This window comes from Oculina patagonica, chromosome 4, assembly GCF_052425735.1.
Source record: "Oculina patagonica isolate OP01 chromosome 4, crgOcupat, whole genome shotgun sequence".
NCBI lineage: Eukaryota > Metazoa > Cnidaria > Anthozoa > Scleractinia > Oculinidae > Oculina > Oculina patagonica.
In genome coordinates, this window is record NC_135761.1 from 52,381,802 (window position 1) to 52,409,328 (window position 27,527).

Genomic DNA, 27,527 nt, shown 5'->3' on the forward strand with positions numbered 1-27,527 from the left:
ACACAAGAGTCTTGTTATTTGTCGAAGTTATCATCGACTATAAAATAAGTGAGCCAGTTTTCAGAACACTCAATTCCAATTGGAGTTTTCTGCGGAAGAATCATGAAGATGTTGGCTGCCTTGCTTCTGCTATCCTTTCTCGCTGAGGTTGCGATTTCCGAAGACGACCAAACTATGGCCTTGGTATGTATTGAACTTGAATTCTATTTTAAATACTCTGTACGTTAATAAGCCTTTTTTTGTTGGAAACGTTTGCTACTTTCATTGAGCTTGTAAAATGTTTTTACTGATGTCTATAGAGGATAATAGAGTGTTCACTACCATGATCGTAATTTGGATTAAATACGAAAAATACATATAAAATGCTAAAAATATTAGGAATGATGATCGGGTTTTAACTAGTTGGTCTTAAGTTAAGAAATTCCGTTTTCCTGCCTTCTGTCGAAGAAAGCGCCTCGTACAATTTAGGCAAAAAAAAAAAAATCAGTTTCACGAATGCATTTCCATAAGTCCTGAGCTGTAGTGCCGAAAGACGTGATTTGAAATTATTAAAGCATCTCAGTGGAAAAAGGCCTCGGTTTAATCTTAGTTTGGCCAGTTTTATCGAAAACTCTTCATTCCATATGCAGGTTATCTATTCGATTGCACTCGACTGCACGTTTAGGGACGGACCATTATTTTTTTGGATCGAGGGAGGGGGGATGAAAAATATTGAAAAAAATTGTTTGCAAAAACGATATGCATAACAAAAAATAGTAAGAATTTCGATAAAAAAAAGTTTGCAGAGCAGTGCATAAACTAAAAAAAAAGTTTGCAGAGGAAACTTTTTCATCCCCCCCCCCCTCCAAGAAAATAATGGTCGGTCCCTTAGGCCAAATAAAAGTGTTTCTCGTCCCCGCCCGTTTCATTTTTGGGGGTCGCTTCTCTTTTTTAATATTTTTTATTGGACAAAAAGGCGTTACTTCTCAATTAAAGTACACAGAAAATTCTGTAAGACATGGCTTTTGTCTGCGTTTAAATACAAACTCAGGCCAAAATTTTAAAGCCTTGGCACGCTAGGTCTGTACTGGAGAGGTCAGGATTTATTTTGCAAGTTCGCTTCGTGAGAGTTTGACGATGGAGGAAATAACATATAACAAAAAAAGCGCCCGCCCGCTCTCTCTTTTTTTTTATAGAAATCCGGACGAGAAACATTTTTTACTTGGCTTATTTGCACCTCACAGAATAGAGATTGAGACGTGAATGTATAGCACTATTAAGGTGATTCCACTGAAATAGAAGGAGTATTAAAAATTTTCTGAAACTTAGTCCAGGTTACAATTATGTTATGAGCATTAAAAAAATGAAATAAAAAATGGGGGTCACCGCGCTAGTTTTTGTGTAAAATGGATGGACATTATAGCAAATATACGACCCGCGAGATATATATTAGGAACCCTAGTAATCCAAATGGGGATCGCTATTATTTCCAGAAAAAATATTTTGCATTAAAGAATTAGTCTAGTTCAACAAAATAGACTTTGATCTTATATTAAAAACTATTCTTATTGTACAGGAATTAAGATAAGGAAAGAAATTTAAGATTTTGCTCCGTGCGCACGTTAACGGCACTACCTAAAAACGTGTTTTTTACGGCATTAAAATTAAAATATCTCAATGTAGAATTTTAAACTTTTTTTAAAATCGCGATATATTGTAGACAACCGTATGACATTTAAATTAATGCATTAAAAAATGGGGGTCACCGTGCTCGTTTAAGAGAAAATGACCATTTATTTCCTTACCGAGCTTAGCCTGAAGGGAATCTCGTAGTGTTCTGTGCGCGCGCGCGCTCGTGCGCGCGCTAAATGACGCGAAAACTTATGCGCAGAAAGGATGCGCAATGCAATACCGTGGAATCACCTTAAATGCCGCTTAATTCTCCAAGACCGATATAAGTTTAAATTTACCTAAGCATCCTTGATAATTATTCTTTCAGAACTTTCTAAGAAACTATGAATACATATCGCCCACTCGAAGTGGCAACCACGATGTACCTACGGCCATCAAAAGGTTTCAAAAGTTCTATGGTCTCAATGTTAGTGGCGAACTCGATGACTCGACTATCCAACTCATGAAGAAGCCTCGATGCGGTATGAGTGATCCGATTGGAGGCAATCGTCGGCGAAGATACGTTACTGCGAGCAAGTGGAGTAAGACCCACCTGACTTATTTTGTACAACCTGGCGAGGACCTGACACCTGTAAGTACAATTTGGAGTGAAAGCCTCTGTTAAATGTGGTGACGGTGCAAACGGATATGGGGAGAATTTGTTACTAGTGAAGATGAAGTGTTCAACATGACTCGAGCATGGGACAAAGAAAAATTCTGAGTCCCCGACGGGAATCGAACCCGTGGCCTCCCAGATACTGGTTGGGCGCTCTAACCAACTGAGCTAATAAGCTAATAATTTGTTACTATGTTTTGGTTTAATTATGTTACACAGAATCAACAGAAAGAGATATTTGCTAGTGCACTGAAGTTCTGGGCTGACGTATCTGCGTTGACATTTAGTGAAACCAGCAGCGCCAGTGACGCCGACATCAAAATAAGGTAGTTTGGGTAATCCAGTGAAGTATATATAAGATAATTAATATAATAATATTTTCTATTCTTTGAAAAAGTAAGGAGATTTTCTGCTGTAACTATTCGTTATCTTTAGCGAGTGAATACACACTGACGAGAGTTGCCTCATTTTGTATTTAAGTCATATAGACTGCAACAATCAAGAAGTTCATTTACAAATTACACTAAAGCCAACCACTATATGACACACCTAACAACTAAACCTGCTAAGTTATAGTAACTATTAAATAGATTTAGCCAAGCCTAAAAGCGGAGCTCCCCGGTAATTTACTTTGCCCTTTATTAAAATATCTGAATTCACTGACCGTAGGCATAAAAAATAGTTAATGAGCCCGCAATCCAATAGAAAACCATTTTTCGGTCAGCGGTCAACTTTATAAAAACGCGTTACCTCGATGAGTTATACACCTGAGCCCGCGATATGATCACGTGACACTGATCAGCGGATACCTTGTATTGACAGCTGTCAATTGACCATAACTTGGATGCCCATTAACAAATAGATGAGTGTTTATCTATTTCTGAAGTGCGCAACACCGTACGTACGCCGTACGCGCCCGCGAGCCATGCCGCTAGCCATGATGACCATGAAAACTCAAGTTCATGGTTTTCCTATTTCTGTGAATTTTCTATGGGTATGGGGCTCCGCTCTGCGGCCCTTCGGGCCGCTGTGGAGCTCCGCTATAATTCATTTAAATTTTAAGCTGCTCTTCGATAAGCCACATTTGTGTTCGTTATTTATAGGGGCTTTGTCACGGTTTTTACTAGATTTTCGAACAGTAAAAATTTATATTTGTGTTATTGGAAACCTGAAAACAATAGTACATTTTTATTAACAATTGCTATATTAGAGCAGTGAAACTGTAAAACTGTTAAAAATGGAAAAGTGGATTGCAATTTGAAAAGTTAAGGCTTAATTTTTCAAATGGTTTCCGCGCATCTTCACAAATCGATATTTATAGCCATAACTTGATTTCTATCGGCAAATTAAGAATATATCTTCTTTTTGATGTTCAAAAATAATGTTTTTCATAGATTAAGTTGCCTACCACTAATTTCAGAGTAGCTTAGTCCAAAAATCTGCTAAATCTCGGTGACGAAGCCCCTTTATGAGTACATGTTTTCTTAAATAATTAGCTTTGGAAGGAACACTCACAGTGGTACCAGTGTAGAAAGCACATGTCCTTACCCATTCAAAGGAGCCGGAGATGTTCTGGCACATGCGTATTACCCTGAGGACGGGCGAGCTCACTTTGACGAGGACGAAACCTTTACACATGGCACTTCCAGTGGGATCAATCTTTTATGGGTGGCGGTGCACGAGTTTGGACATTCTCTGGGCCTGGATCACACAAATATCGAAGAGGCAATCATGTACCCTTACTACACAGGCTACGTACCAAACATGCAGCTTCATTCTGATGACATTGCTGGGATTCAATCTTTGTATGGTAAGATAATCTTGGGGATGCTACTCGTTACGCATTGGAGAATAAAGACGTACATGGACCTCTGATTAAGGTCATGTATTCAAACACGGGAAGTTTCAAATAAGCTATTTTTTATCGCGTGCGAGCGCAAAATTCAAATTGTTGTTGTCTAGGAAGTTTTCGTATGCATCACGTCACACGTTTCCTTTTAAGTTTTGTCGAGGCGCATAAGAAAATAAAGCTGCCTACCGTGAATACAATAGCGTTCGTTCTGTGGAATTGAAGTGAGAGGGGAGGGTGTCTTTTTGACGGGGTCGAGAACGAGTCTGTTCAAAGCTTTGTGGCTCAGTAGATGGCGAGGGGCGTATTTTTAATTTCACTTTTATTATAACACTTACGTCAGCCAAAACACATTTGCCTTTATGTACATTTCAGCTCCGGGCAAAGGAAATTTAAAATCGTCCTTCGGCCGATTTCTAGGAATCCACAAATTATAAGAAAAATACATTTTGTATATACCACTCATATCAGGAAAAGGTTCATTTTTGCTGTCAGGTGTGGGGGGAGGGCTATGCAGCGCTTAAGAATGTTATTAGAGAGAAACATAATTGTTTCATTTACAAACAGGCGCTGAAGTCCAGACGCCAGCCCCCACGACTTCTGGTAAGTCTGGAACTTCGGTAGCTCTTCATTTATTCCTTCCGGAAATTTTGATATGTCAACTATGTGTCCATGATTTTTAATGTTGCCACGGAAACGTCATATTACAAGCAGGTCTGGCCAAAATTCGTCATTTTTGACATAATTCGTTTTTTTTCCAGTTTTTTAAAACACGTTTGTACAATTTGTTTAATTTTACACTCCATTAGCATCCCGGCTTGGCTTTGCATAAATATCCGCTATTTTCTGACTTTTTAAGAAAAATAATGGTGAAATCGAAGATGGCGGTCTTATAACGTCATATTACGTCATAGCCAACAAAAACTGAGTCATCTTGAAGAGTAAGCTAAGAGCATTCTACTCGGCGCAAAATTATTTCGCTGCGCTTTAGTAGAACAAAATCTTGGGGGAGTTCCATCCTTTCCCACCCCCTTGCACCACGGTGGGGGATGAATTTGCATGTACGTCCAAGGGTTGTTACGTCATAAGAAAATAGAAAAATTCAAGATAGTATATTTGAAATGTGGAAGATTTAACTTACGCTTGATGAATTTTACGTCGTCCAGTCAAGTAATCAACTTAACTTGTGAATCATTTGTAACAGTCCGGGTTCTATCTTTCAGCGCGTTTTCTAAAAGAAACGCAAGGAGGGGATGACATGGGGATTCCACTTAACTCTCCCCCCCCCCCCCCTGTACGGTCTTAGGGGTGTGATTTTGCTTCAGGTTATAATGATATTGTAATAACTTTCTTGACCATATAGGAGCCTGCGTCGACAGGCTGGAAGTTCCTTGCCAACCTTATAAGGATGCTGGTTATTGCCAGACGTATCTTGACAGCATGAAGTACTGGTGCGACAAAACGTGTTTCAATTGCATGTAAGTCGTACAAAAGTTAGTTATAGAATAAAGACCCAAGGCCGTATGGCGCGAAAGATAAGGATTTTGCCAGTAGAATTAAGGCGGGACTTACCCTAAAGTTCGTTTTCTTCCGCTTTACATGGAAATATCTCTTTTGCTTTTTAAGCAATACAAAAAACCCTATGCTCGTCCCATAAATCAATGTTTAGAGGTGTTGTGTAAATATTTGAGTGATTTTTGCGATTTTTCTGGAAGTAGATAATATTTTTAAAGGATAAGTAAAATTTAGAGAAATAAGAAATATTGGAGATTTAATGTGATTTTAAAATTAGAATTTGAAGTTTAAAATTGGTGGGCGGACACCAGTTAGTCCCCCTGACAATCTGGAGATCTCTTGCATGGGGGTCAACTTACTTTAACTTTCACTCAAATTTACGTTAAGTCCCTCGTTAATGTACATAGAACACGCTAAAACCAAACAACCATTAATTTCTACTCCAGCCATGATATAAATGATGCTCTCGCTGTTTATGTTTCACCGCAGACTAGCGATTCAATAAGTGTTGAAGTGTGGAACTAAGACGTCATGTGTAGTTAAACTAAATTGCTGAAACTCATTCATTTTTTTATTGCAGCGTGTGAAAAAAGAAAACAAAGTGTTTGGGGATCGATCTTTAATTTACCTGCGATTATTGTTGTAGCAGTGCATTAGAGATGTACAAGAGAATAAAGGGAAGATAAATCGTGGTTTTGTTTAATTACAGAGTGGTCCGATTAATAATTGTGATAGGACTAAATGAAGTCCAATTACAGCAAGAGAATAAAGGGGATAAATCATTTGGTTGTTTTGTTTCATTTTTTTAGTTTTATTTCCTTTGTGTTTCCATCTAGCGATATCTTCGTTTTACAGTCTTTACAGTTTTCTTAATTTGCAGCTGCCATACCAAACGCATCCTTAACAATATCAACAAAATTCACAATGAATTGCTTAAATTTCTGTCATTAGCACCTTAAAATGTCTCTCATTTCAAAGACCAACGTCACGGGGAATTCGCGGGTTTCTGGTCTAAACTCTTCTGAAATTAGTGGTAGGCAACTTCACCCATGAAAGATGTTATCTTTTACCATTTTTAACCTTAATTGCAGAAAGAAATCAAATCACGAATTTTAATATTTTTTTTTGAGGACGCGCGGGAAACAACTTGAGAAGTTTAGCCTCAATATAATTTTTCAAGTTGAAATCCATTTCCATCCTAGCCATCCGCAGCCGAAGACGCTTGTAAACAGTTTCAGTGCTCTAATGTAGCAATTGCTGGTTTTTACTGTCACGCAATTCAACAGTTGTTAATAAAAATGGACAATTATTGTTTATAAGGCTACATACAACACAAACAAACATTTTGTCCGTAGCGAAGCGCGAGCGATGGGCGATGGGAAGGGAAAAACACCCTTTCTTTTCCTTCCCGTGTCTACCTTCGCTAACACTTTCCTCAATGTACGTAATACGGCATATTTCGAGCAAGTGTTCATCATCAGAGAGTTTACCTCTCTGATCGATGATGAACACTTGTTCGAAATATGCCGTTTTTTTTTTATTACGTACATTTGTAATGGTCTATAACATCTGGTCCGATGAGCTTCGTCTCGACGACCTACAGAAGTAATCCCCAGTCCGAGAGGCCTGGGAGCAAATGTCTGGTAATCAATGTTTCTTTTGTAGCAAATATTCGACTCACTCCACTGTGGTTGCCTCGGAAGCTCAGTGGTTAGAGCACCTTCCATGAGATCGGGGTGTCATGGGTTCGAATCCCGCTCGGGGCATTTGATTTTTTCCGACATTTGTTCTGTTTAATATATAGATAGGCATATCAGAGTTTACCTCTCTGATGATGAACACTTTCCTCAATAATAACTAGCACTTCCCCCAACGATCGCGAGCGACTGGGAATGAGGTAGCCTGTATAATACAGTCTGTTTGGTTCAGGGATTTGGAATAAATTAAAAACAAAATTGCGCAATGCGATTAACCGCTACTGTGATACAAAGTAAAGTTAAGTCTGTTAAACCGGTTATACCAGCCAAATACGGCCTCGTCGGCTAAGTATCAGGCGATATTCCGCGCGATTTCGCAGGATAATTGTTAAATAATGCACTGATCAAGAGTTCTGTGGATAGTTTTTGTCCTGATTTGTTGCCACGAAGATGGGTTGACTGGCTGGTCCACAGCCTATCACATTACAAGCCAACACTGTAATGCTGTAGTTTGTGTTGTTTTGTAAGTTATTTATTAACAGATATCGTGTGGGTGCCTCAATGACTTGGCTGGTTTTATTGTCGTTTGATACTGGTGTGTAATCAACTTGGTATTTCTGAATGAAGCCGTAACGTTTATACTTGGGTACTTCATCCCACGTGACCAGTATGCTATTTGACGTCATATTGACCGCAGTGATATTTTGTGGAGCTGCATCAGGCTCTGAAATTACAAATATTGATATTTAAGGAGCTATGTTACAGAGATTTAACATTTTCTTTCTATAAACTGTTTTCAAATTAGTGGTAGGCAACTTAACCCATAAAAACCATTATCTTTGAAGATCTAAATAAAGGAAGATTTAACCTAACTTGCGGATAGAAATCAAGCTACGGCTAGAAATAACGATTTGTTAGAGACGCGCGGGAAAAAAAAATTTAAAAAGTAAGCCTTTCTTTGTCAAGTTGCAATCCATTTCCATCCGAGCCATCCGCATTGCAAGCTTGGTTCAGTTTTTAATATTTTATTTCTTTTCAAAGGCGACTGATTTCGATTGATGTGCATTACATTACGGAAACTCGCACAGACACTTCTGTGAACCTAGGTGGCACGTTTAATACAAACTTAACCTTTCTTTACAAGTACTGGTTGTTTGCATGCGCACTGTATTTTTTTAAAACGTTGCGTTCATGTGCTTTTTCACTGTTAGAATACACCCCCCTGTTAGCTTTCTACAGGTTAAGGTGACATTCTAAGTATTATATACAGAAATATGACAGCGTGGTCATGACATGTCTTTCCTCTGGTGAGATCTTTGGTGTTTGATCATTGCAGACGCTTGTGGAAGACATTAGACTACTTGAATTTGCGTAAACTCTTTTCAGTTTAAAATTAAATAAAGTTTCAAAATTAACATTGTTCTGTTGCTTTTCTGTTGAACGATTTAGTTCTTGTATCAATAAAACACATACAGTAAAAACCCGCGTGTAAGAACCTACTTCTTTCAGAGTTTGGCAAAACATGTTCTTGTATTATGGGGTACTTATTGACAGTTTAGGCTAAGTAGGTTCTTAATCAGGTTCTTAATTTCTACAGAGTAGACATTGTTGTTGATTATCAGAAAATAGTATAAAATCTGGTATGTTCTTCATTATAAATATTTATTAATGTACCCATGTTGCCAAAAGTCCAACAACATACTGTATATACACCGGTAACATCACCTTTCTGGTTTTTGGTAAAAAATATTTAAATTAAGTAGTTAAACCCTACATATAAGAACCTGTTGGAATTTATTTGGCTAAACAGGTTCTTATATTTTGGGGTATTAAAAAAGCAAATTTCTGCCAGAAGGTTCTTAAATCCCTAGGTTCTTACACGCGGGTTTTTACTGTATTCGTGCAATTAATTCTGGAAGCCCGCTTAAAACACCACCCAGACAATTCCGTCACTTTTGCGTGTCACTTTGATGTCCGTATTAAGACGGTTTCCGCTGAATATTTAAGCAATAGAGGCAAAAATAAAGTTACCAAAAAGACCTCATAGCATGGGCACCGTTTTAATACAGTTAAGAAGAACCTATCGAAATTTTAGCTCTCAAGCTGACCCCGCGAGAGAAAAACGAATTTGAAGTTCTCCATATTTTAGTTAAAATCGACGTTTCACGTCAGTTCAAAACAAAACAACATGCGTTTTAAACTTTTCTTACGACGTTTGACATTAAATTTCTCAAGAATGGCTTAGAATTTAATAGCGGGGTCAATTTGTGAAATGAATTAGTACAGGGAGATGTTTCAAACAGTATACAAAATGTTACTGTGCTATGAGTAGATTTTTGGTAAGTAATTTTTGCACTTATTGCTCGAACCTTGAGCGGAATTCGTCTTGAAAGAACACTGTCACGAGCATCACTTCAAAAATTCAAGAGCCTAAAGATTTATTTGCACCAATGGAAACCTAAAAATAGTGGTCCAGTTTTGTTTGGAATTATTATGTCAGTATACTGAAGCTATAACAGGCGTAAAGAAGATCAGTGATGAAATCCGAAGGAGAAGATGGAATTGGATTGGCCACGTGCTCAGAAAGGAGAGGAATGATGACTGCATGGTGGCAACCTGAAGGGAAGAGAAAAGTGGGACGACCTAAAATCACTTGGAGAAGGACGGTGAAAAAAGAATGCAAACAAAAGGGGTGGTCCAGCTGGTCGGAAGTCAGGGGCGCAGCGCAAGACAGAGCTAGTTGGCGAGAGACAGTTACAGCCTTATGCGCCTTATGGCGCGAAGAGAACTAACTATACTGAAGCTATAAACAAGTGATATTGTTGTGACGCCATCAGGAACTTAAGAATTCAACTTCGGGGTGAAAATTCAAGCTGAATTTTTTAAGCTTACAACGTCTCCCTTCTTCCTTCAACAACAATCTACTTCATTACTTCATCTTGATGTTCTAGGCCATTTTATATACTTTTAACTTAAAAGCTGAAAAATTCCCGTAAAGGCCCGTTTACACAGGCGATTTTGTCGCGCAACTCAATGCAATTTTTGTCGCGCCGAAATTGCATCAAGTTTCGAACAGGTTCGAAACACCTGCGATATCGCGGCGGTTTTATCGCCGCTAGTGCAAACTCGGGCGATTTCATGGCGATTTTATCGCCGCGATATCGCAGGAGACTTTATGCAACTTTGGCGCGAAAAAAATTGCATCGAGTTGCGCGACAAAAATCGCCTGTGTAAACGGGCCTTAACAGCGTCCCTTTAACCGGGTTCCACTGTATCAGAACTTACTGTCTTTGTTTGTCCTCACATCAATGATTTCACTGGCTGGTCCATCCCCGTTTTGATTGAAAGCCAATACTGCAATAATGTACCTTGTGTTTTTGCCAAGACGTGTTAGATTAACGTGATGTGTCGAGGCGTTGATCATGACCGGCGGCATCAGTTTCTCCATGAAAGTTTCGTAAATCACTTTGTAACCCAAAATCTTGCCGTTTCTTTGATTGGTTGGTAAAGATGACCACGTGATGAAAATGCTGGTAGAAGTTTTGTCGACCGCTGTCACATTTTGTGGCGGTTCCGCGGGAACTGAAACGGAGATTTATGTAAGACAAGATAACCTGTGCAAAATACTTTACTTCTGAAATTCTTTGCCTGTTGACACTGGGATTAAAACTGAATTTTAATTTCTTATTATAACATATTCACACAGGAGCCCATGGGCTCCTGATTTACAAAAGCACCAGGTATCTTTTAACATGTTTAAAGGATAATAAAAAAGTTTAATTGACAAGACTGAGTAAAAACTTGATTGGTTTATTGTTTTTGAAACAGCATTAAAAAAAATCAAATGAAAAAAAAACATATTTACCTAATGGCTGCATTTCGTCAGGTCCCTTTCCGTTCAAACTGCAGGTGTTATGAGCCTTTGTAATACAAAAGATAATGATCATATCGGCTTACCAATTATTACAGCAAATAAACAATATTGTAGGTCTCATGCAGTTCATAATCAGGAGCCCATTCATTTATCTTATTTAAGACTTCATTCTTAGTATAATTGTAGTTCTTTTTCCCTTAATTTGTAAAATTTATTTGATTTATTTCCCTTCTTAAAAGATAAAGCTTACTTTTTGTCATGTCTAGCGATACCCGCTTCGTTTTACAGTCATTTACAATGCTTTAAAAGCCTTAATTTGCAGCTCAACCGAAGCATTAACAAAATGAACAAAATCCACAACGAATAGGATATATATCTGCTGCTTCCTAACAACACTATTATCTAGCTAGCTGGATTTGTTCTCGGTCTTCTCGAGCTCAATTCCTGGATTACGCTTTGCAAATAGCCGATCGGTCTGCCTTCTGCCAATTGCGTATTCTTAACAATATTATGTTTTTTTTTAATATTTCATTTCTCTATTTGAGTGGAATGTATACAGCCATCACAAAGCTAAGTAGATGCTCTATATCGTTAGGTTTCTTACAGCCAAATTGTACAAAGAGACTAAGCCACATTACATTAACGCGACTTACTTACTTACTTTGCTTTCTCTTATCTGCTGAAATACAAAGCCCACTGAGTAAATAAGGGACTTATCTCTGTCGCACAAGTCTTCAACTCCACAGTCATTCAATTCACACAGACCATTGGCGCCTGCTGATCTCTCGTAGTTGTACGAGATGCATCTTGGTTCATCATGACAGGCCTGAATACAGTTGAACCAGTCTCTGGTGTATAACTGTTGGAAAACATGGCCTACCAAAACACGGTCGTTTTCTGTGACTGGTTGAAAAGCATGCAAAGCTTTATGCAGCAGGACAAAAAGTGAAAAGAAGGTTGTCCACATTACGAGTAATTTATCTGCCCGAAGAACTTCAAACAAGCCGGTAGCATTGCTTTTATGACTCAGTTTTCAAAATAAAAGATTATATTAACAGGTGATTACCGGTAAGTATTTTAATTTATTCGGAATTGCTTTTGTTTTAATTTTTGGCTGTTGTTTAAGTGTCAATGCTTCTGGTATTTTCCCCTTCTGTTTCGATGTCTTTAAAAAAAATTACGTCACCGTAAAATGTAGGTTAAACTTTTTAAACTTCGTTTAACCATCCATATTTGATTCAACCATCCATATTCAATTTTGGTTTATTGTTGCCCATATGATGTTTTTTACATTTAATGTAATGAACTATTGTTTTGAGTTAATAGTGAAGTCCTATTGAGTTAATGTAAAGGACAAAAAGATAAAGTTTACTTTTTTATAACCGTTGCCTAATATGTGCATCGTTTACAGTCTTTTTCAAGGCTCCAAAGGCTTTAATTTGCAGCTGAAAATTTTAACCGCATCATTAACAATATGAACAAAATCCACGACGAATAGGATATATTTCCGTCATTAGCACCTTAAAATGTCTCTTATTACAAAAATCAATTTTGCTGTTTGCTTTAGAACTGGAATTTTCATTAAGAGTTGAAAACTTCAAAAGGTATTTAAATGATTTATGAAGTACGGAGTATTTTGAGCCTTCTGAGTAAGTATTGTAGAAATACTCATCAGAACGTGTTTAACAGTAGCTTGAAAATACGCCTTTAATTTTAGTTTTAGTTAGGTATATATGTAAAGAGAGACAGTGTTTCACCGGGATATCCAAACACCGAGAAGAGAGTTGAAAACGGGACATGCAGCGGAGTATCTTTGACGAAATTCGAGGTGTTTGAATAGCCGATGAAACGCTGTCTTGAGTGTTTGATATACCACTTCTCAATCGAAACAAAAACTACGGAATAAAAATCGTAAAAATCTGTACTAATTAAGACCGGGTATCCACAGACTTCACGGTTATGATTATCTTTGTTTTAACTTGATAAATTGTTGATGAGCTTGAGAATGTTTTTTTTCAAAAGTCTATAAGATGAATTCGTCATCATGCCATGTCCTTTTGTGGGACTAGAACCAGCAGATTCGCGAGCAGGCTACAATGTTTGAAGAGATAATTGAGCGCGCCAAAAATTAATGGCGTGTAACCTTGCCAACTGATGATCGATTTGAATGTTACAGATTAAACTTAAACCTACAAATAGCCTGCCAAAGATGTAGACTTCGTTTTATAGAGTTCCGGTTCTATCGACCGTTCTAGTTATTGTATACGTATGTATACATATATTGGTGTTTTTAGTTTTATTTTAGTTTTGTTTTAGTTTTATTTTTGTGAATTTTAAAGGTAATATCATTTTATCACATCACCATGTGAACGGTGTGTTTTTTTCTTTAATCTAGGGTAGTGAACTGTGAAGTGTCAATGAAAACTAAAAACTAAAAACCGAGTAATATTCAGGCTCTGCAATCTCTGTGATTGTCTTATCCTAGGAAGTCTTAAAATGCTAAGTTATTTGGGATTCAAAAATAAAAAGAGTATATAACAGTTAGCGAACAATCGGTGTTAAATCATCTAAATCATCTACATTCGAAAATGATGTATATTCCTCCGGAACACCCAGTTTTCAAGGTCGCAAAGAGAGTATGGCCTCAGATCACAGGGCCACGAAACCCCGGGTCTTGATGGCTCTGCCTTCCCTTCTAACAAGAAAAGGTTCCGAGCTTCAAGGCAAAAGTTTTTTACAGCTATAGGTTCTCTTGCAAAATAATTGTAAAACTCCAGGCAGTAAGATGATATCGATGGGCTCCACAGCGAACTGTTAAGCTACCAATTAATTCATCTCTAGTCAAAACTAGTTATTTTCTGAGTAATCTATATGTAGCTTAAGCTTCTCTTTTCTAATAAGTTCTACATATTTTAGTTGTGTGGAGGGTCATTATTCTGATCTGTTGCCACGAAAATAGGTTGACTGGCTGGTCCACACCCTATCACATTACAAGCCAACACTGTAATGCTGTAGTCTGTGTTCTTTTGTAAGTTACTTAACAACAGATATTGGGCGGGCGCTTCAATGACTTGGCTGGTTTTATTGTCGTTCGCAACAGGCGTGTAATTCACTTCATAACTCTGAATGGCGCCGTTGCGTTCACCAAGGGGTACTTCATCCCACGTGATAAGTATGCTGGTTGACGTCTTGTTGACCGCAGTGAGATTTTGAGGAGCTTCGTCTGGCTCTTAAATTATACATCATGATATTGATAAGCACCGAAAGTAGCATCATCATAACATTATAACAGCAATCAAATATCGACAGAAACGTCTGTGAGCTAACACTTATGTAAACATAAGCTTGGCTCTCATATAATTGCTCTGTCACTTCAAAAAGTTTTCTTGCGATCAGGGCGATAATATGAGAACATTACACAGACGATAGTTACAGGGACAAGAATGGGTAAATATTTCCAACATATGGTAAATTAATCATATATCGTGAATAAACCATACTAAATATTATTCTCCAAAAGCAATTAACCTTTTGACAACATATTGAGATTTGGAGTAAAAATACTTAATAGTTAATACTTAAAAAGTATTAACTATTGAGTATTTTTACTCCAAATCTCAATATGTTGTCAAAAGGTTAATTGCTTTTGGAGAATAATTGTCCTCTTTATTTTATGTGATTCAATGACACCAACACTTACTGTCTTTTTTTGTTCTCACAACCATGATCTCACTGCCTGGACCATCCCCATGTTGATTGAAAGCCAGGACTGTAATAATGTACCGCCTGTGTTTTCCAAGACTTGTTAGGTTAGCGCGATGCACAGAGGCGTTGGTTATGATCCTCTTTGTATTTGTAGCTGTTATACGTTTATAATCAACTTTGTAACCCAAAATGTCGCCGTTCCTTTGATTGGCTGGTACAGTTGTCCACGTGATGAAGATGCTGGTGGAAGTCTTGTTTATCGCTGTCACATTTTGGGGCGGTAACGCGGGCGCTTAAAAAGGATTTATAAAACTAACAATCAGATAATTGGGAGTGTAGACAAAGATTATTTCATTCGTTTCATGTGTTAAACTCAGTTGATATATACCACAAAATGCTGGTTAAATCGTTTATTTACCAGTAAGGTGCTCGGGAAATGTCTGAGGCATCTGATGAGGCATCTGCTGAGTAAAGCAGAAAAAGATGTGACACAAAATATTGTCTAAAGGTTTAGTCAGTAGACGTCCAGGACGTTGAAACAAAACAATTATTACAGGAACTATGCAATGTGGAACCACATAGATTAACTACTTAGTCACTCTTAAGTTCTTATTAACCGAGCTTAGTCGGTCTGTATGGGAATCTTGACCGAGGTCGTGAGTACAGACTGCACACAGTAAGGTCCGTTCTTACGACTTCGGTCAAGATTCTCCCATACAGACCGACTAAACTTGGTTAATAAGATGTTTATTATATGGTCCAACACGAAAACTTGAATTTATTATATAAACATCGTGAAATACCAGGAATCCGCGCGAAAAATCATATCTTCACACGTGAAAATAACATGTTATTTTCACATGTAGATTCGACGACTTCTGACAAGTTGCCCTGTTTCTGCTAATGAGTCAGTAAATGATAGTCGCCTCGGATCTCCTCGGCAATCCGGATCCGGACGGAGTCGGATGTCGCCGCTCCCGTGAGACGATTCGAACACTCGAAGATAAATCATATCCCGCGCAACCATGTAATATCCTCTATTCGCTTAATGTAAACGGCTATCCAAAATCAGTCATTGTTTCTGTCGTTTGCTTGTAACTTTCTCACATCAAATGTAACTGGTCTAGATGGGAAAATCTAGACCGCGGTTAAGATCGATTTTAACCAATCGAATTCGTGAATTCGCTTGTTCGGACCAGTCCTAGTGAGACACGGCCATATAATAAACTTATATAATAAACTTATATTTCCTTTTTCTGTCCTCATTCGGAAATTGCTTGCGAAGTGTGGTAGCCTCATGAAAGTGAACAGCGTAGAGCACAGACTATCAGAATGATAATTTCGCTTGATACCACGGGCATTCATTTCATATTAAGTCAAAAACGCTACTGAAAAATGATGTCCAAGTTAGTTTCCCCTAAAAAAGTAAAATTATAAAAGTTGAAGAACAACGATGGGTATGGTCTATAAACAAAAGTGAATTATATTTTAAAGCAGCTGACACAACATCAAAACAGCAAACATTTTTTTTTTTTTTATCAGCTGAAAAGCAAAACCCATCGAGTTATCTCGGATAAATCTATAGCTCCAGTGGCCCCGGCCAAGGCTTTTGAACCCAGACCGTTCGATCCGGAGTCCGGCGCGCTAACCATTAGGCCACCGCGCCTCCCAGGGTGAATGAACAGATAGTTAATTGTGTTTTAAAGAATATAACCTGGCATCATATCAGAACAACTAACCTTGTCTTCCTTTATTTGCTGAAACACAAAGCCCACTGAGTAGATAAGGGAGTTATCTCTGTCCCACAAGCCATCAACTCCACAATCATTCAATTCACACAGACCATTGTCGCCTGCTGATCTCTCGTAGTTGTACGAGATGCATCTTGGTTCATCATGACAGGCTTGGATACAGTTGAACCAGTCTCTGGTGTATAACTGTTGAAAAACATGTCCTACCAAAAGACGATTGTTTTCTGTTACTGGTATATACGCGATCGAAGCTTCATGAAATAGAACAAAAAGGAAAAAGAAGATATTCCGCATTGTATAAAATGCAATAAATATTGCCGAAAGTGAAAACTACAAATGATGCTGTCGGAACATAAAGTTATAAACATCAGGTTATTCAGTTTGGTTTCCCAGCATTACTACTCATTAGCAATTTCTTAAGTTTAATTGTTTATGTTTATGCACCTTTTCATTTTTTTGAACAGGTTTTTCTGGAATAACCCAATTACGAAAATACTAAAATGAAACAAGAGGTCATTATCGTGGTAAACAAGGTGAAACATGCAGTCATTACTACCGTCATCATTATTCATTATTAATGAGGTTCAACAGTAGGTGATTACTTCCTCCACTGTCGTTCAGATATCAGGGTGTTAAGATCTGGATTGCTATGAGTCGTAACATTACGCTTTTGTCACTTAAACACTTTAAGTAAAAGCTCAAATCGAATATTATAATAACTTATTCGGGAATTGTGGCGTATGTTAAAATATATTTTAGCCCGCTGCCGAGGACCAATCTGAAACAAGAAAATAACGAATTGAAGCAAGCCAATGAAAACTGAAAATCAATCAGTCAAATTTTCGCGCCGCGTCGTTTTCTTCCTGACTGGCAGCACTTAAAACTCCATTTAGGGGTGGACCTGATTTTTGATGGGGGTTGCAGGATTTTTGGCTGCTAGATATTCTTCCAGCCCTGCAGGTTTTCTCAGGTCTGCCGAATGGAATGGACACGAGTTCTGACCATCACCAGCCACCAAATTGACATAATTCACCCTAAACACGCAATGCCTAAGCTCCAAGAGAAGCCAGGCCCCGGGGGAGTGAACTGTCAGGCTAGTGGATGATGCACACTACCCACTGGGCAGCGAACTCCTCTAACGTAACGCACTCAGAAGCCCCAGATGAGTCCCCCGACGACACGGGGCAAATGGGCCACGAAGGGGCCCCAGGGGGGCCCCGGTCCGCGGGAAAGGCCGGAAGAGGACACTCGCCGACAGAGGGGCGACAGGGCGCGGGGGTGGAGACCCAGGCCGGGGCGAGGGCGGCCGGCCGGGGCTGGGGGCGGCCCGCCCTGACGGCTGCCGCGTGTCGGGCCGAGGGGCCAACCCCCCCATCAAAAACCATGGTCCACCCCTTATAACTTAAGTCAACTGCTTCAATCTGTTTTTGAGCTTCATAACGACAAAATGCCTAGAAAAACCTAACGGGGACTGAGAAGTAAATTTAGTCTTCTTAGCTAAATGAAGGGAAATTAAAATGACCTGAAGAAGACTTCAGGCGGCAAAGTGGATAAAGTTTGTCTTCGTCGAGCGAAAGTCGCTTTAGTTCAGGCATTTATAACATGCCAAACTTCTAGTTCAGCCAATTCATTTCAACGCTTCAAAATTACAATTTTTTTTGTTGTCTTTACAAATCTATAATTTCTTACTTACAGGATATTACAGGCTTTTAAGTACTACAACGCTATTTACAAGATAATACTTACAATACATTAATACAGTGGCAAGCATTAATATAAAAAGGGGTAGAATATCTTTCCCTAAACAATATAACAAAAGTATAAGATATACTAGGAGAATGAGAAGAAACTGTGACTTGACGCCGGTAGCTAGTGTTCAAGAAATCACTTGCTGTGATGGATTCATTTCCTAAATGCCCCATGAAATTATTATAATAGTAATAAAGTTGATGTTCCTGGACGTAAATATGCTTTTGGCCCTTCTCAGAGCGTCGGGCTAAAATGAGCTCTGAGAAGGGCCTTAGTGGGGCTAAAAAAAATTCATACGCCCGCGAACATAAAATGTTTTGTTATTTAGTACCTTATGAATATGTATACCTTTGTCTGTAAAGTACAACTCTTTTCTTCTGTTAGTTAAACTGTCAATACACTGCATTTCCCAGCTATTTTTTACTAAATCTGTAAATAAACTTAGTCTTAATTTGTGTGGGCCTGAAGTATGAGAGCCCCTCCTTGGTAAAACCACCAAGTTTGACGACTTTTCCTAAAATTAAACTGAGAACATCTTGACGTCAGTGTCTGGGATTTTTCAATAGAACTCCTCGATAAGAAGTTGCTGTGCGTCAAGTGACTGTGCTCTTTGAGTCAGCTTTCTTTTAAGATGTACTATCCCTCGACAACAGAAGTGGAAGCATTTCACTGGACATGAAGAAATTGTCTTCCAAAAGAACCTCATATGGAGAAATCCTTTACCTAAAAACATGAAAAAGACAACAACATCACATCTTACTGTGTTTTTAGCAAGAACCTGTACTGTGCTTGACCTGGCAGGTGAAACGTTTACTTTTTGGATGAATATGAGTGTACTAGCGATAACCCTTGATGAGCCAGCATCTACTCCGGGAAGAGTAGTGGCCCATAGTTATTTCAAGCTTTGGAAAATACTTTTACTTCTAATGTACAGTGTCCCTTTACCTATGGCCTGCATTGCAGGCGCATTTTGCGCGAGAGAGCGCCATTACATCATCTTAGATTAAGAAAAACAGTGGATGTTTGGGGACAGTGGAAAAACAACGGCCAAAAGGAGTAGGAGTCAGATCATAAAATGTGTGAAATGAGTCAGGGTAAAAAGATAGACCCCTTTCACTTGTTTCAACCCTCTTTGTTTTGAGAATGGAAAATGGCGGCAAATTACGCGAAAGTGCTCGCCCATCAAAAATGCCCGCTACTTGTTTTGTTAACAAATCAGACGTACTGCCACCCTCTACTAAACTACATGTGATATTATTTACAGTTAAGTGATATTAAGAATTGTTTGGGCTAACACAATGCTCGGGGGTGGGGACGTTCCAGCCAATGCAAGGGGATTAGCATTGACACCCAAAATTGCTCGCTAAGAAACCAGACTAGGTAATAATGAATGATAATGATAATGAATTTATATAGCGCATTTCATGTGTATATGTTCAAATGCGCTGTACACCAGACCACAACACCGGGAGCTTCGTGCCCTACTCTTTCGAATAGTGTTTGGGTTCTTTACCCAGGGTTCTAACGTCCCCTGTTATAAGACGAAGATACAGGAGACGGGACCTACGGTTTATCGTCCTTCGGAAGACAGTGTCTACCATTGAGATGTATACAAGGCAGCACATCCCTCAGTTTTTTAAGACCCGAGGTTGGTCGGTTGGGGTTCGAACCCACGACCTCCCGCACAGAGTCCGGCGCTCTACCAACTGAGCTAACCAGGCGGCGGTAAGTAACGGAGCCGATCGACGGAATGGGATGCTATAGTTTAAGAATCAATTTTTTTATGATTGTGAAAAGTTCCTGATATGAGTTATATTCTCAAGTGCCTAGCGACTGAGAACGTTAACATTAGCGTGACTTACCCAAAGCAACTAGCAGCACCGAGCTGTTAAGGAGCACAAAGAGGATGTTGATTGCGATGGAGCCGTTTGCTTTGTGACTTTCACTGACATCATAGTTGGTGTACATTGCACCCAGGCAGACATCAAAGAAGATGATCCAGAGCACCAAGATTTGAAGTGTATCTTCAAACTTGTCTTTTATCGGACACAGAAGTGTGTAGACGACTCCAAACGTACTCACCATCGCCACAGTAAAGCCATTTTGAGAAATATTGTCAGATCCAAAGAACAAGATTAACGAGGTTAATATCAGCTTACGGTACATCTCTATTATCTCCCAAAACCAAAACTTTTTCTTGTAGTTTTCAAAGAACACTCTCAACCCAAATGATATATTTTCGCCAGAGCTAGAGCCACGGAATTTGTAAATGAGAAGCAACACCAAAAGAGGAAATCCCACAGGATACAATGCAAACACAGCAGCGATGGGCCAGTAAAATTTGTGACGAAGGGTGAAACACTTGATGGAAAAGTCAGCCCTTAGGAGGGAAGTGCAATCATTCCTGTCCTCTGTAAAGCATATTTCGACGCATGAGCCAGGCAGAGGTAGAATGCGAATAATTGCGTTACTTGTTATTGGGTATGAAGCCAGTAGAAACAAGAAAATGTTCCGATAGCATGATTTCTTTAACGTAGACATTGCTTGTAATTTTTCACTGTTGAGACAATCTAGTCCTCCTTTGATGTAGCGTCCTCTAAGGAGCAGATAAACAAGAATCAGGAAAACAACTAAAGCGTTCACAGAAATAATCAGTACGAATTTCTGGAATTGGTCTAGTCGCAGTCGAGGATGAACGCAACTAAATGGAGCAAATTGGAAAATGTTTCCTTCAACGAAGTGTAGATATTTTTCCATGGAAATCAAAGCTACCGGCCAGTGAACCCTCACCAGTGATGAGAAAATACCTGTAACAACTTGGTAAAATCCAATCACAATCTTGAAGCACGACATGATGACGTCTGCGATTGTACGACTGTCCGAAGTTGCCTTTGAGTCTCCCCACAGAACCATCATAAACACCACAACAAAGATAACAATTACGCCAATGGATGAAATCAGAGTGACAGTCATACTTGGACATTTCAAACAAGCATTGAATCGGAGATAATGGTCACTAGTACAAGAAGCACAAAGAATCCCTCGATAGCCTTCATTACATTTTGAGTCAATTCCACCTCTGCAAGAGGCAACACGAGGACATTTTAGTGGCTTTGGCAGTGAACTGTTAAATTTAGAGAAGGTTTTGTTGTATGTAGGGCTAATGGTGTTGATGTTATCAACAAAACTCTTATAAAACAATTTAGTTTGATCGGTCCAGTTCCAGAAATAATTCGGTGCCAGTATTGCTGTATCGTCGTTGCAGTCGATGCCATAAGCTGGACATGCTGAGCAGGGGCCAAAACGATCCAACCGGTAAAACCCATGGAGGCATCTACATGCACGGTATCCAGCAGTTTCATTAGATCTAGTGCCTGTCAGAGTACAATACATATATTTAGTAAATATTGCTTGTGCTGAGGTTACAAAATCTTTTCGATTAAACGCCACGCCTTGAATAAACGGCGGATTAAGTAAATGCGCGTCAGGTCTACAAGGTTTAATTGTAAATTATAAACACCCATCGAGATAAAAGCGATTGTTTGAGGTCCAGCGTTAATTTGAACCTGACCTTAGCGAACTAATTTTCATCCGACAGTAGGTGTAGAAAGTTCATAAACCACCATAAGCAGACCAGGTCAACTTAATTTGCTGACCTCAACAGTTTTGTCCAAGATTGTAGTACCTAATGTTCATATATAACAAAGTATCAAGTGTTGAAGACTATGCTCAATCTAGGGATAAATATAGCTTAATCATGTTTTCACCGGGCTAAAGGGCACAATATCTAATGTAGATTCCTGTCGATCTTCTTCCCCACTGGTTAGCAGTCTTTTTCACTGTCGAGTGCGTAGGAGCGAAGCTCTTGGAAGAAGACTTCACAGTACATACCGTATGGACATGCCCAACAATCCGTTGCACTTTTACCAGGATGACGTTCCTCTGAGACATAAGTACCATTGCTGCAAGTTTTGCATTCAGTTTCTCCCATTTCGTCCTGGTAAAAACCTCCTGTATACAAATACGTATGTTAATTTAAATGATAAACTGAAAAAAACATAGGTCATCTAATTTTTTAAGCATTGTTTTACTATAATTGACTGTAGAAAAAAGGAAGAAAGAAAGGATATTTATTTTGCAAAAATAAATAGAGGATATTACATGGTTGCTTGGAGATATGAAATTTATCTTCGAGTGTTCAAATCGATATCTCACGAGTGAGCGCATTTTAATATCGATTTACTTTGGCTCATTCAGCATTGAAACAGGGCAAACTTGTCAGACAATGTTTCGAAATCGATATCTTCACATGTGAAAATAACATGTTATTTTCACGTGTGAAGATATGATTTTTTCGCGCGAAAGATTTCCTGGTATTTCACTGAAGATATTAGCCTTTTTCAGGCTACTCTACAATTCGAGTTTAAATAAATTTCTTTTTTTGTTATGTTATGTTTGACTGATGTTTATATAATAAATGGTTTTATGTGGCTTGTTTCGTAAATCTTTCCCAGCTTCCGGTGTAATTCCCTTCAACGATCACTTCTGGTTACATTTTTGCGGACTCTTACGTCATGCAGGCGCGGTTACATCGCGGGTACAGTACTTGGTTAAATTCACTAGTTTTGCTGGTTTAGTATACAATAGGACCAGCTTGACTTTCTCTAAACGTTCTGAAAAAAATGGATGCTAAGTTCTTTTAATTACACTTTATGCAGCTTCTGTTTCTAGCAATCTCATTCACCTGCAGGGCATTTAACACAAGTTCTCGCTTCGTCACTATAGGAACCAGGCGGACAGAAACTGCAGTTGACTTTGCCAAGAGAGTTACTGGGATCACAACGAAGACCTGAATTGAAAAGCACTTCACGTCCCCGGTGTTCATTATCTTGAGATATTAATATGCTGGAAGATTCCGACGGGGCGCATTCACTAAGTGGGTAAGAAATATTGCAGTTATTCTACTTCAATACAAGAAGTTTGTACATAGCATTGTTAGAAGTCTTAAATTAGCCTTGTGGCTTCCCTTCATACCGTATTTACTCGAATAAGCACCGCCCCGAATAAGCACCGCCCTCGATTAAGCGCCTCATTTGGGACAAAAAAATTAATAAGCGCCGTGGTACCGATGCGGCGCTTACTCAAAGAATCTCGTATAACTAAAAAAACCCACTACAGTGGAACCCCGATATAACGATCTTCGATATAACGATATTCCCGATATAACGATGAATATGTTATGTCCCGGCAATAGTAAAATGTATGGGACGTAACCCCGATATAACGATTCCTCGATATAACAATATAATTTTACTGCCCCCTTGGCATATCGTTATATCGGGGTTCCACTATACAAATCAACTCAAAAACAGCACTGAAAAATTTTCATCAAAAGCGATGTTCTTTAGTTCATATTCCACCACTCTCCCATTAAGTTCTCTATCCAGAGTTCTTTCTATACGTAGTTCTGTTGTGAAGGCCGTGAACCTGCTGCCACAATAGAGGGTCTCAATGGGGTTAAGCGTTAGCCGTAAAACGGCCAAAAATTTAGCCGTTAGGCGTAAAAATTGGAAAATTTTAACCGTTAGCCGTAAAATATGTTAACCGTAAAAAATCGGTCAGTAATTATAAATTGACCAAACTAGTTCACTTCATCGTTCCAGAATGGCCCTGAGACCTAAAATATGTTTTTTAATAATGGAAATTAATTTTTAACTTTTTAAAACAATGAAAATTAACTTTTAACTTCTGTTAACCGTTATGGAAATAAATTAACCGTTAGCCGTAAAAAAGCCAAAATTTTAACCGTTAACCGTAAAAGCCACCACTCCATTGAGAGCCCAAATGGTGAGCGCTCTGAAGGGAAAAGCGCCCTGGGGACGAGGTTGGAGCGAATGGTGACAATCAAAAGACGCTCCTGTTAGTTACTGTAAATGTTTTGTACAGATAGAAAATATACCGTTAAATTTAAAGAAAATATTTCTTTGCGCGTTCACTTTTCAAATAAGCGGCGCCCTCGAATATACGCCGCATTTGAGACGGGAAAATTTAATAAGCGCCGCGGTGCTTAATCGAGTAAATACGGTATTTGCATTTTGTCATTCGAAATCCATCTCAGTTTACCAATTTCCTCGCGCCAACGGCTTTGCCTTCAGAAGGATCCCAATTCACAGTCCAAGCCTTGGTAAAATGTATTTATAGACAGTTTAAGTGCCACTGTCAGAGAAAGTGTTCCAGACCTTGGAAGTCGGGGTCAACCGATTTTCCTGAAACTTACTGCAGAAGTTGGCCTTGATGAGATATTCTAAAAGCCATTTGGGTTTGGTTTTCTGACTTTTACTTTCAAAGTTCCAGGGGTGGTCCCATATTGAGCCTTCAAATCATGAAAAATCCTGCTTTTGAAGGAGTAAGTTTGCACTTGTATAAAATCAAACACACAAAACCTTTTGACTTAATACTTGTAGGCTGTGATTCTACTATAAATGCTCTTTCATTTCATATATTCTGATTTGGCATAGAGGGTTCTGACAGTGTGAGGCACAACACGAAATTTGGCCAACTTTTGATGAGAAAACCACTACCCAAAATTGCCAAAATTTAGATGTTCATATTTTTTAACTGCCTAACTAGAAAAAAAGGACACTTATATCAGGAGTTATCCCAATGCATGTAGAACAAAATTCAGTTGAGAAAAATTTGGGCCGTGTAGTGTTTTAGTTCTTTAATGACCCATTTTGAAGCACACCCTGACCTAATTTGCATATTGTCAAAACCAAAAGTTTAACATCCATACTTATTTTATTTATTTTTAAACACTTTAATTTGCCTTGGCGAGGCTTAAAGTTCTTAGGAAAGCTGTTGTTAGCAGTAATAAGACGAGTAAACATAAATTTTGACTGTTAAAATTAGCAAAAATTAGAAAACAACACTGATGAAATCAGTTTGTTCTTCTCAAAAGCATGTTCCTTAAAATATAATGTGCATACAATAAATGGAGTCCGTATAAGGTCTACGTGATAGTTTACTATACTAATACACTTCTTTTAAACATATCCATGCTTAACTTGCCAAAACTTAACTTACCAAAGCGTATTAAACGCTCTTCAAGTAAAGTAAGTTTCCATATTTTTGAAAATCGTGCGGGTACAAACATCCTACGGCGTAATCGTACTTCCTGATGATCGTTACATTCTGCATTTGTTGACAGAATTCCTTTATAGTCCCTTACAATCAAATAACATTTCTGAAGCCGCTCAGCTCTTTGCCATTGCTGTTTCGGCTGCACACTGTTCATCCGCCATTTTGGATGTGGTCGCAAGAGAACTGGGTCGAGAGTCGCCTGACTAAAAACGTGTGGACTCAACCTACGCGTTTTACATTATGAAGTTTTCCTGTTCAGAGGGTTTTTTTCCAACAAAAGTCCTTTGCTCAACTTTAAAGACAGAACTCATCGTGACATTCTTTCATTTTGGTCACATTTTATTAGACCTGAGTGGAACTTGACTGTTAAGCATATGACACGGGCCCCAAAATCAACTAGGTGGCCAACAGTGGCTCAAGAGGTTTTTGTTTTTGTTTTTAGATTTATGTTGAATCGTATTCCTGGAACTTCCGCCTGTCATATCGTTAAAAATTAAAATTTCTACTGTTTTTTTTTCGAGTTTAAAACTGACTTAATACACGTAATGATCATAATGGTGTGCCTCACCAAGCTAAGACAGCTAAATAAATTAACGATCGGCCAGAAGAACTAAAAAAAAAGCTAAACGCCTGATTTTAGGGACAGTTTTAACTCTGGAAATTCGCAAAAAGCAGTACTGATTTGAATTTTTATTATATTGAAATGACAATCATGCTCATATAATGATGAGAAACAAGTAACAGCATGTATATTGTATATGGTGTGGATAAGAGCCATCAATCGACATCAAAATGTTGTCACAACTCTACAATGATGCACAAGACCGAAAACCAGTCCTAGTTGCAGTTGGCAAGAATAGCCACATTCGTATATATGCATGTCAATGGTGCGCTCACCATTTCCTTCAGCTTAGCAGTCAAAGTGACCTGACTGGTGAATTACAACAGAAAAACGACAACTCACGTTAGGTTTAGGAAACTACTGCAACCTTTTCTTCCAGACGAGTGCTTACCTTAAACGGAATTAACCTTCAACCATTGTCATGCTCCGTACCCAACGGCTACTGCGTAGTTTCTCTGCTAGAACTGTTGATGAGCACGTTACAGTTCTAAAAAAACAGTCTATATTACTTAACGTTTTTTCCCTCACATCCCGCTATTACGGACTCTCGCTAATATGGACACTAAACGACGACGTCCCAAGCGTGTTGTTATAACGAGAGTTGACTCACGGTATTAATTATTTTAGCACAACACGAGAATAATAGATCTTCAGGCCGGTCACGGTTTTGACCGCCATCTGGAAGGATATGCAACGCCGTCACAAATTACAGTGTCGTATGGGAATCTGATGGACTATCCGAAGGAGCCTAGCTTCTAGGAAAAATATTTATTAAACAAATTTGAATGATGTAGCTGGGATATAAAGCGTTCAGTTACGTTTTTAATTTTCCATTAATTTCTGCGTTTAAATCCTCCCGGCTTGTTGCGTGGGTTCAGCGGGTAAAACTTAGGGCCTGTTTACATGGAAGGCGGGTGCCCCGGCTAACCGAGTTACCCGGCCAACCGAGCTACACTGGGCGAGCCAACTTTCCATACGTTTCTTTAAAACACGCATCGAAGCATTTACATGCAAGACGGGAAACCCGCCTTGCCGGGGCACTCGGTCTACTTGCCCGGGGCACCCTTCTAGTCGAGATAGCTTTTTGCCATGTAAACGGTTATGCCCGGGCATTCCCAGCTTGCCGGGATAAGTCTTCGCGCGTGGTGGCATAAAATTTATAAATTCTGGACCCAAACACTGCTATTTGACCAAAATTAGATCAAATTAGTTTTATCTGTAGGCTGGAAAATTTTTCTTTGAGCAACAGCTAATTAAACAACAAATTTAATTTCAATTTGGCGGCCAAAGACTGTTGAATTTCGATTGAATTCCCCCATAATTGGACGTAGTAAAGTTCTAAGAGCTTGCACGTCAAAA

General features: G+C 38.8%; 3 protein-coding genes across 3 annotated transcripts in view; 1 reads left to right on the forward strand and 2 right to left on the reverse strand.

Moving 5' to 3' along the window:
- LOC144650634 (matrix metalloproteinase-19-like) lies at positions 1-6,412 on the forward strand. The gene is made up of 7 exons (XM_078510358.1): positions 1-183; positions 1,979-2,242; positions 2,486-2,592; positions 3,763-4,076; positions 4,683-4,718; positions 5,479-5,593; positions 6,211-6,412. Exons 1-7 carry the CDS (start codon positions 103-105, stop codon positions 6,215-6,217), a joined length of 924 nt encoding a protein of 307 aa, XP_078366484.1. The 5' UTR covers positions 1-102; the 3' UTR covers positions 6,218-6,412.
- A 499-nt stretch (positions 6,413-6,911) lies between these two features.
- Positions 6,912-12,168, reverse strand: LOC144648575 (receptor-type tyrosine-protein phosphatase S-like). The gene is made up of 4 exons (XM_078508099.1): positions 11,863-12,168; positions 11,193-11,247; positions 10,613-10,909; positions 6,912-8,051 (listed from the first exon to the last, which is right to left on the reverse strand). Exons 1-4 carry the CDS (start codon positions 12,166-12,168, stop codon positions 7,732-7,734), a joined length of 978 nt encoding a protein of 325 aa, XP_078364225.1. The 3' UTR covers positions 6,912-7,731.
- A 5,922-nt stretch (positions 12,169-18,090) lies between these two features.
- The window catches only part of LOC144650588 (uncharacterized), a 131,889-nt gene continuing 122,452 nt past the window's right edge, over positions 18,091-27,527 (reverse strand). The window contains exons 19-22 of the mRNA XM_078510298.1: positions 23,151-23,338; positions 22,298-22,417; positions 20,269-21,780; positions 18,091-19,129 (exon numbers count right to left, since the gene is read on the reverse strand). Of these exons, the coding sequence (XP_078366424.1) occupies positions 18,966-19,129; positions 20,269-21,780; positions 22,298-22,417; positions 23,151-23,338 (1,984 nt within the window). The 3' untranslated portion in view covers positions 18,091-18,965. The remainder of the gene's footprint in view (positions 19,130-20,268; positions 21,781-22,297; positions 22,418-23,150; positions 23,339-27,527) is intronic.